Source organism: Aulonocara sp. 'chitande type north' Nkhata Bay, linkage group LG16 (genome assembly GCF_057382095.1).
Source record: "Aulonocara sp. 'chitande type north' Nkhata Bay isolate Kocher_YH1m ecotype deep benthic linkage group LG16, A_spYH_male_GT1.1, whole genome shotgun sequence".
Lineage (NCBI taxonomy): Eukaryota > Metazoa > Chordata > Actinopteri > Cichliformes > Cichlidae > Aulonocara > Aulonocara sp. 'chitande type north' Nkhata Bay.
Window position 1 is genome coordinate 34,760,547 of NC_141359.1, and position 12,457 is coordinate 34,773,003.

The 12,457-nt window shown below is 40.1% G+C and overlaps 1 protein-coding gene and 1 long non-coding RNA gene across 2 annotated transcripts; both read left to right on the top strand.

Moving 5' to 3' along the window:
• Positions 1-231: 231 nt before the first annotated feature.
• LOC147311979 (uncharacterized) lies at positions 232-1,351 on the top strand. The gene is made up of 4 exons (XR_015125269.1): positions 232-240; positions 363-404; positions 498-712; positions 1,037-1,351. It is a non-coding gene; the product is annotated as an uncharacterized LOC147311979 (long non-coding RNA).
• Positions 1,352-9,283: 7,932 nt separating this feature from the next.
• Positions 9,284-12,294, top strand: LOC147311980 (uncharacterized). The gene is made up of 4 exons (XM_086266566.1): positions 9,284-9,367; positions 9,465-9,511; positions 9,604-10,004; positions 11,616-12,294. The coding sequence occupies exons 3-4, from the start codon at positions 9,616-9,618 to the stop codon at positions 11,653-11,655; spliced, it is 429 nt and encodes a 142-aa protein (XP_086122692.1). The 5' UTR covers positions 9,284-9,367; positions 9,465-9,511; positions 9,604-9,615; the 3' UTR covers positions 11,656-12,294.
• The last annotated feature ends 163 nt before the right edge of the window (positions 12,295-12,457 follow it).

The following is a 12,457-nucleotide window of genomic DNA, read 5'->3' on the forward strand; positions in this document are numbered from 1 at the left end:
TGTTCACTCACAAAGTACTTAAGCATGAAATCGAAGCGCATTTGTGTGTTACTCTGACCCATGTGTTCTTACATCAACATGTAATTCTGGTTTTGTCAGTATGTGCATGGTCAGTTGCAGACTATAACACTATATTTGACCTTTAAATGGGCGTTCAGCATACTTCAGGTTGAGGTGTAGCTTTACATATAAAAAGTGGCAGGTGACAGGTGAGTCAGTGGATCAAGTTACCAGCACACAGTAAGTTCAACACTGAATCTCTGCTGATTATCTTGTATGCATATGTGAAGAAAGAGTTTGTATATGTTGTATTTTATTTTGTGAACAGGTTTTGGTGAACTCACTCTGATCTGAACTTACAGGGTGTGAGGTTTGAAATTTGGAGATGTCTGGAAAGGGAAGAGGTAAAACACATAGCTCCCATCATGTGTGTTTTCCATATCTTATACATATTTAAACATTTTAATGTTAAAAGATGAATTTATGACTAATTCTAGGCGGGCATTGTCATGAAGGAGGGCATGGACATGGCCATGGTGGTGGACATGGCCATGGTGGTGGACATGGTCATGGTGGTGGACACGGACATGGTCATGGTGGTGGACACGGACATGGCCCTCATGCTCATGGATGTGAGAAGAAGCACAGGCGCCGGCACAAGCAAGGACACAGGCACCTCAAATGCCACAAGAAGGGGAGGGATTGTCACGGGGTGAGTCTGAATACTGCAGCAGTGCAGATTTGATCCACAACAGGAAGTAGATGCTATTGAGCTGAAAGTGAAGCATGACATGTTTGTGTAATACAGCCTGAAAAATATCACTGAAATAATCTGTTATTCATAAGATGTGTTTGGATGGTTATCAGCAGGTGGCAGGACAGCAAATGCACACTTTAAGCCAATTTTAAGGATATTTTGAGGTCATAAGTGAAAAATAAACCCCTCATCCTAACCACTCAGCCAAAAAGAGTTAACCACCCCTCAATTTAGAATCAATGTGAGGACTTCACCAAATATCATCTGTCTCTTCCCCAGGACTCCAGCAGCTCCTGCAGCAGTGACTCTGACTAGATGAAGATTTCTGGGGGGACCTGCATGGAAACATTGCTATTTTATACTTTCTGCTTTTAATATTACATTTTTTAACACATGTAAGGAACAAAAATAAACATAAAGAATATGTAAAACAGAAGGTTGCTTCCCACATCTATAAAAACTGGATGGTTTGTGGAGTATCATTTTAAGCCTTGAGCTTTGCCATGCTTGCCTTGTTTTTTGAATTAGAACATGACAAGGGTGGCTCAACCCTACCTGAGAAACTGAGGAAACTGCATTCTCACTGGGTAGCAACCTGCCAATCACAAGGCAGCTCCGCCTTAAAGCAAAGCCTTCATCAATCTCTCTTTTAATTGGAACATGACTTTCAAAAAAATATTATGTTGTAGAGCTAACCATAAAGTCATGTGTAAAGTGTTTACTGAGGTCATAAATCAGGCTAAGGCTACGTCCACACGTACATGGGTATTTTTGAAAATGCAGATTTTTCTATGCGTTTGCACCTTTCTTCCACACGTAAACGGCGTTTTCGGTCACTGAAAACTGAGATTTTTAAAAACTCCTGCCAGGGTGGAGATTTTCAAAAACTCCATTTTTGCATTTATGTGTGGACGAAAACGGAGAAAACAGTCAAAGGTGTGCGCCTTTTTTGACGTCAGGTTTCGGTTCTACAATGGCGGACTTAGACAAAATAAATTTACTGTTCTCTGCAGTGTTTAAATGCTTGCATATACACACACAGTCCCAGACTACCTCTGGTCAGTCAGCCGATCTTGAACAATTCAGTAATAAAACAAACCAAACTCCAGCTTCAAGAACAACTTCAACCATGCAACATACAGATGGAAAAAAATCATTTACAAAAGGTGAAAAACTGATAAACTTAAGTTCTCTGTGTACCAGGTTGGGACTGGATGGGATGAAAATGGTGTGAATTTGTTCTGTTTTTGTTTTACCAGTTTGAAGGTGTTTTTGTGAGGATCTTTGCACTTGCAGCTTGCAAAAGAAGAGCCATAAAACTCTTTATTGAGCCTTTATTAAACCCATAATATTCTCTTGGCAGAAAGATGTCAAGTGTGAGACATAGAGGAGGATGGTGCATCATCGGTGTAGAAAGAAGAATCCATAGAATCAGTTTAGGTGACCGCTGAAGTTCAGGAATAGCCCAAAATCTACTTGAATACATAAACTTATTGCCTTCTAAACACATTGTTTTAGTTTAGTTTCATGCTTTGGGTTTAATTCCATCTCTTCTCTGACACAGGGGATGAATGGATCTTAGCTCTGGGACACCTGCTTCGCTGTGCAGGCTTACCTCGAGGTAACATATAGATGACCTCTAATTCTTACAATAGTTTCAGCCGAAGTACATTTAGGCTCATGTGTAACAGCTCTTCTACTGTATTTGACTCACCACCTGGGGACAGGGGAGGGTCCTCAGCTAAAGGAGCTCATTTGCATTAGTATTCAGTATCCACCCAATGCTTTTAATTCCTTAATTAAACACTTTAAACAATCAAGTGCTACATGTTGTTTTTGTAGTATTTATTTTGCTTCCAGATCCTGAGATGACATCAGAGAGAAAGTCAAAGAATCCTGAATTATAATCTGTGGGTGAATTCCCTGGCAGCAATGGTAATAGAAGTACACCCAAATGAGAAACATTTGCAGATATTTAAGTGAATTTAATCCAATTTGACTGGTGATTTAAACATGCAGCTTCTGTGTCCTGGTGACCATTGAAATGTCATTTTATGTAGATAAGGTTTTAAGATAATGGGCCAAATACACGCTGGATGAGCTTTTAAGATTGTTATCAAGTTGCAAGACTTGATTAAATTCAATTCAACTGAAGGTGCTTTATATTGTAAGGTAGACCCTACAATAATACATATACGAAAAACCCAACAATCATATGATCCTCTATGAGCAAGCACTTTTTTGACAGTGGGAAGGACAGGCTCAGGGAGGGGCGGCCATCCACCGTGACTGGTTGGGCTGAGAGTTGATCACAACAGTTTTTATACTGACACTTTCAAAAACCTTTTTTTTCAAAGTGGTTGAATTGTGGCCAACTGCACAGCAGAAGGCCTGAAGTCACTGATGCTGCTGCAGGTGCTCTGCCCCTCCGTCATGCACCCCATTGCCTCCGAGCATCTGTGTGACGCCGTCAACGTAGTGAGTCTGCAGAAAGATATAAAAGGAGGACTTATTCAGTAAACGTTTTTTTTTACAGCTCATAATGTCAACATCCTGTTTGTTTTTATGCCCCACACATCTGCATCAAACTCTCAGAGAGCTCCAGGTCTGCTGCAGCAAGCTTCTGCTTGCCTTTTAAAAACATTCAAATAAACTTTTTGTCTTATTCACAGTGAATCTTTCCTTTTAGTTAAACTATTTCATCATATTAACAGGTAACGGGTGAGCAGAGCCATCATTGATGGTGATACAGAAGCCTGTAGCAGGAGTACTGACGGGGCTCCTGAATACTCAGTACCCATCTTATCTTAAAAACCTCATAGTACTGTATCATTCCATTAGAGCACTTCACCCTCAGACTATGGGCTTACTTGTGTGTAACTCATGACTCTAATAAGACAACTTAAAAGTATCGACTAGTTGCCAGGTTTGAGAGGATTACAATAGGAACTGAGGTGAATGTGAAATTAAATGTCTGGAGGCAGGAAATGAGCGACAATGGTTATTATTTTGACAAGTGAAAATAAAACAAGATTTCAACAATAACAATAATAATAAGCTAGCATCAGGAAAAGAAAAAAAAAACCCAGTCCTGCTGAGCTCAATATTTCAGTTTCTCCTTCTTTGGTCATTCTTTTTTAATTTAGTTCCCTTTTTGTTTCGGTTTGGTGGTTTAAGTTGTTAGTAGTTGAGACACAAAGACTAACACAAAACACTGTCGGCAGGTCTTCCTCCCGATGAGCTACTGTTACACCGTCAACTGACCGCAGAGGAAGATGCCATGGTTCTCAGCCTCAGACAGGTGTGCAGTCTGCCTTGTACCACAAGAGGCCGCCATGTTCTAACACAGTACGACCAAACATATTCAGTGCTGTACTTTGCATCCCAGCTGTGGCTTACCTCACCTGGCTGTATGTGGACATGACATCATCTTAAAGTTCAGTAAAAAACCACTCACAGACAGTGAACCTCCTGTTGTTACTGTATTTAAACCTGATCATCTTTGCTCTTAATGACGATTTAACTAATAATGATAATGTTAGTAAATATATCAGCATTAGTAAAAATACAGAATAATTGTGATCAGGAGTTACTGCTGTACAGGTAGGCCTGTGTTTTAAAAGGTTTTCCAGGTTAACGACTGGTTTCCAGTTTATTCAACAGAGTCATCAGTGGTTAGAATGAGTTAAATTATACAAAATTCCTTCCCTATTCCTAACTTCCATAAATACTCAGCTCTTAAACTGGAATATAATTTTGAATAGTTTCTTACGTCGCTCTTTTTTGGTCAGAGGGCCCGGTGGCGCCAGTGTCCGGCAGCCTCGCCTCTGTCAGTGCGCCCCAGGGCAGCTGTGGCTACAATGTAGCTTGCCATCGCCAGTGTGTGAATGTGTGTGTGAATGGGTGAATGACTGAATGTAGTGTAAAGCGCTTTGGGGTCCTTAGGGACTGAGTAAAGCGCTATACAAATGCAGGCCATGCCATTGACCCTAATGCCTGTCATATTTTATGTATAGCACTTTGAAATAAACGTAATTGGAATAAACGTGGATCATTCTGAAAAATTGAGAATATCTAAGGCTTCTTGCTGCCTTTTCCAATTAAAAGCAATTAGAGTGCAAACTGAACTGAACACCCAGCCCCTCATCATCTTCTTCTTCATCCCTTCATCATTTTTCTGTTTTTATAGCTGCTGAGCATGAGAAACCCAGACACAGTGGATTTACCATATATAAAACTAAGAGAGGTGGATGCCTCCTGGAGCTGCTCAGCCCCTCTGTGGTGTGTTGGGTGAGTGTGTTGCAAACATCTTACTGAAAAAAAACATGTTCTTTGTGTAAAAACATTGATTTCAAAGGTTCATGTGAGGAGGAGTTCCTTGCTGCTGCTGGGAATGTCTGAGTGACTCAAGCTGTAAATACATAGATATGAAAAAGGGAGGCACTAAATATAAACATGACATTTGGAGAGTGAAACCTTTTTCCATTGCGTACTGAAATGTGGCAACAACCTTTCAAGTAGCAAAGGAAAAAGTCAAAGACTGCCTTATTTTCCATTGAAAATGAGGATGCAGAACATGTTGTGAAATGTTTGCTTTACACTGTTACTATGTGCCGTCTCTGTCTTTCTCTTTTATCTCTTACGTGAAGTGTTGTGCACATCACTTGACAGACAACCAGGTGACAGGAAACATAAGGCTGGACATTACATTAGCTACATTACAGGCTACATTAGCCATCTTTGCTGCCCTTTTAGCTCCCTCTCGTAAACCTAGTGCAGCAAATGTGTCCACAGTGTGAGATTCTTCTGTAATTGTCCAAAGTATTAGTACAGCTTGAACTAAACTTAAGCCAACCTAACAAAATAAGTATAAAATCAAACTGTGTTTTTCTGAAAATATCTTGAGCATGCATTCAGGTCAACTCAGAGAGGGGCTGGAGTACATCTTCTTGTACTTGTGTCGTGTTTTCTGTAAATAGATCTAGCTGCTGAGGTTTTTAGAAGTACTGTTTTAGTGCTTTGAGCCATCTTTAGTGCAATTTCCATCTACATAATGATGTTACTTCAGCAGATTTCCTGCTTAAAATGCTGTCTCTGTATGATCCTCAAAAAACAAACTGTCCTAGTTGCCTTATATCACCTTTTACTTGTAGTTTACTGTGATCTTAAAAGGACCGTACAAGACTTTGTAGCTGTGGTTTGCATTTTGTATTGTCATCACACAATCTGATTTTTCACTTTTTGGGCACATTCCAGTGTGCGCTGCCCTGGCTCCGGTGCTCTCCTCCACCACCAGCTTCCTCTCCCGCCCCGGCCGCTACTGAAATAGGGAAGGCATGATTAGAAAATGCTCAACAGCTGTGCAAAACCAGCAAACCAACATTTTGAACTCACTGGTCCACTCCTCCCCTGCAGTCGAGCCACCAACCACACCCTGATGCATTTACTCTTCATTTCATTTTAATAATTAAAAAAGAAGTACAGAGTTTGGTTCTTCCTATAAGTAGACAAAACATCTGTAGATGAGGTTGAGGAGGAAGAAAAAGTAGGGGAGAGGTTCTATCAAGTGAGGAGGGTTTCAGGATCCCAGCAAACTAAAAACGTGACAAAAAGTCCATGCTGAAATCTGGACACCTTAACTTTTATGGTGATTCACACTTAGTTACAATTAAAAATGCTTGCAGGTAACCTGCACACTAGTCTCCTCTGCCTTTTGAAATGTAAGGATGTGTGGTGGAGGACAAAGATAAGACTGGCCATGGTAACTACTCTTTTATTTCTGCAGGTGAAAAGTGCATGAATAAACAAAATACAAGATGTGCTCAAACACAGGACAGACTAATACGTTTTGGGAAGAAAAACACAATGGATGGCAAAATGCAGGAAGTAAAAGAAGAAGAGAAGACAGAAGAAACAATTCTAAAACAGGAAGCGACCCAAAGATAACAGAACTACACTGAGAAACTGAGTAATGCTAAACAAGTTGACAGGATGGCAAAAAGCAGAAATGAATAGAATAGAATACATAGCACACTTCGAGCTATAGGAGCTTCCTTTGACAGAAACCACGGATCTTTCCTTGTGTTGGATTAAAAAGTGTTCATCCAGACAAATGTGAGACAACAGGCTAGAAACTATGGTGCGACGTGCCCATAGACATCTGACACTTTTGTACCGGTATACAATTTCTTTTAGAGAAACTAAGCAGCAACATCTCTTTGCACTCAGACTGTACCTTCAGGGATACAGTAGTTTTTCATTCAGAAGTCATTTAAAATTTACAGGTTTTTTTTAATGGTTTTTACTCATTTTCTGTCACATACATCCTGTTAAAGTGGTGGGTGTTCACTGAGCATGAGAAAAGGATCAAACCAGGAGGGCAGTATGTACAAGTTTTTATATTCTCTTGGCTCTGTATGATGACACAGATAGGGCATACTGTTATATAGTTGTCTCAGCACACAGTTCAGGCTGAAAACCCAGCAGTTGAAAGCTTCTGTGTATGAGAGGCAACCAATCAGAAGAATGATTTCTTAAGGGGGGAGGAACTAAAAAAAAAACGTTGGGTACACACTGAGGGGTGGTACAAGGACCCTGTATAAGATAAATGAGGATTATTCTGAATTCTGAATTATACAAAGCTACTCTTGCAGAGAGCAGAGGATGTCCTGCGTAATCTAAATGAGCCTACAGTTATTACACCACCACCAGAGAACTTTAAAATAAACAATTTTTCCTCATTGCTTACTCGGATAAGGCCAAATGTTTGTTTTTGGTTTTTAACAATTTGACTCAGTAACATGAAGCACAGCCACCATGACACGGACGTCCCGTGATGTTTTATCCTTTATTCACAGTCACAGTCAACGAGTTCGACTGCTTTCTGCAGCAACGCCCTGCCTCACCTAATACAGCACATAGCTGACGTCATTAAAACCATTCCTGTTATTCCATTATGTGCATGTTTTTTTTCAGGCTGCAGTCCAGTAGCTGGTGTGGTCATGACGAATGTTTTGTTTTATTAATGTGTTTTAATAACTGGGCACATAATGTACAATTGAAAGCCTTGTATTGTGACTCTGTAGCTTAGTGGGTGCTGCTTTTTAAAAAAGAGCGTTCTTGGAAGCAAATGGTGATTCGAAATGTATAAAGAACATAAAAATATATCAGTAAAACATTTATAGAAATAAGATGAGAGATTAAAGTTACTAATATGGTGATTCAGCACATAAAACAGTAAAATGAAAGTTTTAATTCAGGTTACTTCTTTTACCTCTGAGCGCGCTCTCAGTGCAGCTGTTTATTTCTAAGGTGACAGCTGCTCATTAGCGCTCTGAAACTTTAAACTGGATCCATTTAAACTTTAGATTTATTAAACTGTATTTCGGTGTATGCTCTGTGTGCCAGCAGGTGTCTTCCAGGAACAGTGACGCTATTGTCCGAGGATCTGATTGGTCAGCATGTGGTGATTTCTTATCTGTTGATATGTGAAAACTAACCTGAAGCCTGCACCAGGTAGCATGAATTCATCTTACCCAGGTAACTTCAGGTTTAACCTGGGATTTCTGTACTAAAAGGTGAATCACCCTAGTAACATGAGAACCTAATCTGTTCAGTGAGCAGGTTCAATCAGTTCTCCAGAAACAGCATCATCATTCCTGGAAGCTACCTCAGACCTCTATGAGGACAGTAGGAGTGTCAGGTCTTTGTGTTTATTACTGATGAACATCAGTCATAAATAATGATGCAACTGTATTTTTTATTTGTTCTTAGTGTTTTATAAGCATTTATATATGATCCTGAAACAGGACATCTACACTGATTTGCTGAATTATGAATGTAGACTAAGTCCATGTTTGAGTTTTGGTTTGTGAATGTAATCTTTACCCTCAAACCCTTTCAATGCATTTTACTCTTATACTTTTGTGATATTTATATATTTTTTAAATCTCCATTTAATCACCATCATCTGACGACGTCTTTGACTCGAGATGGTGACACTCATAGGGATCATTTTCTGTGGAAGAAGAGTCATATGATCATGTGAACATATAGGGGGTCAACTGGGGTATCCCAGCTGACAATATTAGAGTAAGTGAATCTAGATAATGGAAAAATACCGAGGGGATGTTTAACACCGTTCATAGTAGAGCTCTCCATGACAAATGTAAATGAAAGAATTGACAAACAAAAATGGCTAATCATCATAATTTCAACCATAAAATGTTAACAGTTAGACCAGGTCCCTTTATTTATGGATGCAATGCCTTTAAAACAGTTTTGTTTGTGTAGCCATATCAACAAAACAAACAACTCTAAGAAAAAAAACAAAGTTTTCTATGAAGTTCCTTTTCTCTGAACAGATCTGGGTTTTTGTTCCTGGTATCATCACACCTGTTTGGCACGAGAAAAATGCAGGAACAAAGAGCCCTGTTAATCACACTGTTCACTAAGTAACTGAACATCAAATCTAAGCGTATTTTTGTGTTACATTGAACTGTGGGCTCACGTGTGTAATGGGTGTTCAGCATGGGATAGGTTGAGGTGTGGCTTTACATATAAAGAGTGGCAGGTGACAGGCGAGTCAGTGGATCAACTTTCCGGTGAACAGTAAGTTTAACACTGAATCTCTGCTCGTGATAATAAGTATATATGTAATTTGTAATGTTTTTATGTTTGAATATATTGTGTTTTATTTTCTGAACAGATTTTGGTGAACTCAAGGATCTGAATTTTGCAGTTTTGAAATGTTTGGTAAATACACAGCGCTCATCATGTGTGCTTTGCAGATTTGATTTTTCTTTTAGAATTTATATCCTAAAGATTTAATTTATGACTAATTCCAGGGCACGGACATCATGGACATGGCCACCATGGTCACCACGGCCACCACGGCCACCATGGTCACCACGGACATGGTAGTGGCTTTCTTAGTGGACTTCTCAACCTCGCCCTCAGGCATCCCGGAGTTGGTGGTCACCATGGGGGATATAGTGGTGGCTATATGGGATATGGTAATGGATATGGGGGATATGGTAATGGCTATGGGGGATATGGTAATGGCTATGGGGGATATGGTAATGGATATGGGCACCACGGGCTCCATGGACACCATGGACACTATGGGCACCATGGACACCATGGACACCATGGACACCATCATCCTGGATGTTAAGAAGCGTAGGTGCAGACACAGGGGAGGACACGGGCACCTGTTCAGCCACAAGAAGGGGAGGGAATATCATGGGTAAGTCTGAATACTGCAGCAGTAAATATTTTATCCACAACAGGAAGTAGATGTTATTCAGCTGCAAGTGAAGCGTGACATGTTTGTGTAATACATCCTGAAAAAGATCACTGAAATTCTCTGTTATTTATAATATATGTTTGAAAGGTTATCACCATATACAGTGGGGCAAAAAAGTATTTAGTCAGCCACCGATTGTGCAAGTTCCCCCACTTAAAATGATGACAGAGGTCAGTAATTTGCACCAGAGGTACACTTCAACTGTGAGAGACAGAATGTGAAAAAAAAATCCATGAATTCACATGGTAGGATTTGTAAAGAATTTATTCGTAAATCAGGGTGGAAAATAAGTATTTGGTCACCTCAAACAAGGAAAATCTCTGGCTCTCACAGACCTGTAACATCTTCTGTAAGAAGCTTTTCTGTCCCCCACTCGTTACCTGTATGAATGGCACCTGTTTGAACTCATCATCTGTATAAAAGACACCTGTCCACAGCCTCAAACAGACTCCAAACGCCGCCATGGCCAAGACCAAAGAGCTTTCGAAGGACACCAGGAAAAGTATTGTAGACCTGCACCAGACTGGGAAGAGTGAATCTACAATAGGCAAGCAGCTTGGTGTGAAAAAATCAACTGTGGGAGCAATCATCAGAAAATGGAAGACATACAAGACCACTGATAATCTCCCTCGATCTGGGGCTCCACGCAAGATCTCATCCCGTGGGGTCAAAATGATCATGAGAACAGTGAGCAAAGATCCCAGAACCATGGGGGTGGAAACATCATGCTATGGGGCTGTTTTTCTGCCAAGGGGACAGGATGACTGATCCGTGTTAAGGACAGAATGAATGGGGCCATGTATCGTGAGATTTTGAGCCAAAACCTCCTTCCATCAGTGAGAACTTTGAAGATGAAACGAGGCTGGGTCTTCCAACATGACAATGATCCAAAACACACCGCCCGGGCAACAAAGGAGTGGCTCCGTAAGAAGCATTTGAAAGTCCTGGAGTGGCCTAGCCAGTCTCCAGACCTCAACCCCATAGAAAATCTGTGGCGGGAGTTGAAAGTCCGTGTTGCTCGGCGACAGCCCCAAAACATCACTGCTCTCGAGAAGATCTGCATGGAGGAATGGGCCAAAATACCAGCTACTGTGTGTGCAAACCTGGTAAAGACCTATAGTAAACGTTTGACCTCTGTTATTGCCAACAAAGGTTATGTTACAAAGTATTGAGTTGTATTTTTGTTATTGACCAAATACTTATTTTCCACCCTGATTTATGAATAAATTCTTTACAAATCCTACCATGTGGATTCATGGATTTTTTTTTTTTTTTTTTCACATTCTGTCTCTCACAGTTGAAGTGTACCTCTGGTGCAAATTACTGACCTCTGTCATCATTTTAGGTGGGGGAACTTGCACAATCGGTGGCTGACTAAATACTTTTTTGCCGCACTGTAGCAGGTCAGCAAATATACACTTTAAGCCAATTTTAAGGATATTTTGAGGTCATAAGTGAAAAATAAACCCCTCATCCTAACCACTGAGTCAAGAGTTTAGAATTTAGAATCAGCATGAGGAATTCACCAAATATTATCTGTCTCTTCTCCAGGACTCCAGCAGCTCCTGCAGCAGTGACTCTGACTAGATGAAGATGTCTGGAGGAACCTGCAAGGACACATTACTATCTTAGCCTTTCCTGTCTCATTTCTTTTAATGTTTATTTAAAAATAACTTTAACAGATGTAAAAATACATTAAACATAAAGAATATGTAAAACAGAATGCTCATTCACATATGAATAAAAACTGGATATCTGGGTTTGTGGAGTATCATTTTGAGCCTTGAGCTTTCCTATGTTTGTTTTTGAATTAGAACATGACAAGAGTGGCTCAACTCTACCTGAGAAACTGAGGAAACTGCATTCTCAGGGGGTAGCAACCTGTCAGTCACAAGGCAGCTCTGCCTTAACGCAAAGCCTGCTTCAGTGTCTCTTTGCTCTGGAACATGATTTTCAAAAATAACATGTTGTAGAACTAAAACCATCTGGAAATTGTTCACCGAGTTCATAAATCAGAAGCAAGTATATCTGTGAAATTATGCAATTAAATTCTTTTGCACCTCGCTGCCCCCTGCTGGTCATCAAAGAGAATGCAGTTTTTTTAGTGTTGGGAAAACAAAATCTAGAGTCTACATTCATCTTTTTGTACACACACTTTGTGTAAACCTATAATCAGCTTCCGCTATATGGTTATCTTGTGTTGAAAAAATAAATATGAAAACTGATTATTCTTTTCTGGTCTGTTCAGTTTTTTTGTCTGATGTCCTTTTACAGAGCCAGGACTATTTTGGACACCTCCGTTTGGTACCAGTTAGCTAACCTGCTAAATAATGCCAAACAAAGAGAGCATATAACCCCAATTTTTTTTTTAGCTTTCTGTCTCCTACAGGATC

Coding starts and splice junctions, on each gene's coding strand:
- LOC147311980 (XM_086266566.1), top strand. CDS start 9,616: ATGGACATGGCCACCATGGTCACCACGGCCACCACGGCCACCATGGTC. Junction 10,005..11,615: donor AAGGGGAGGGAATATCATGG/GTAAGTCTGAAT, acceptor TCTCTTCTCCAG/GACTCCAGCAGCTCCTGCAG.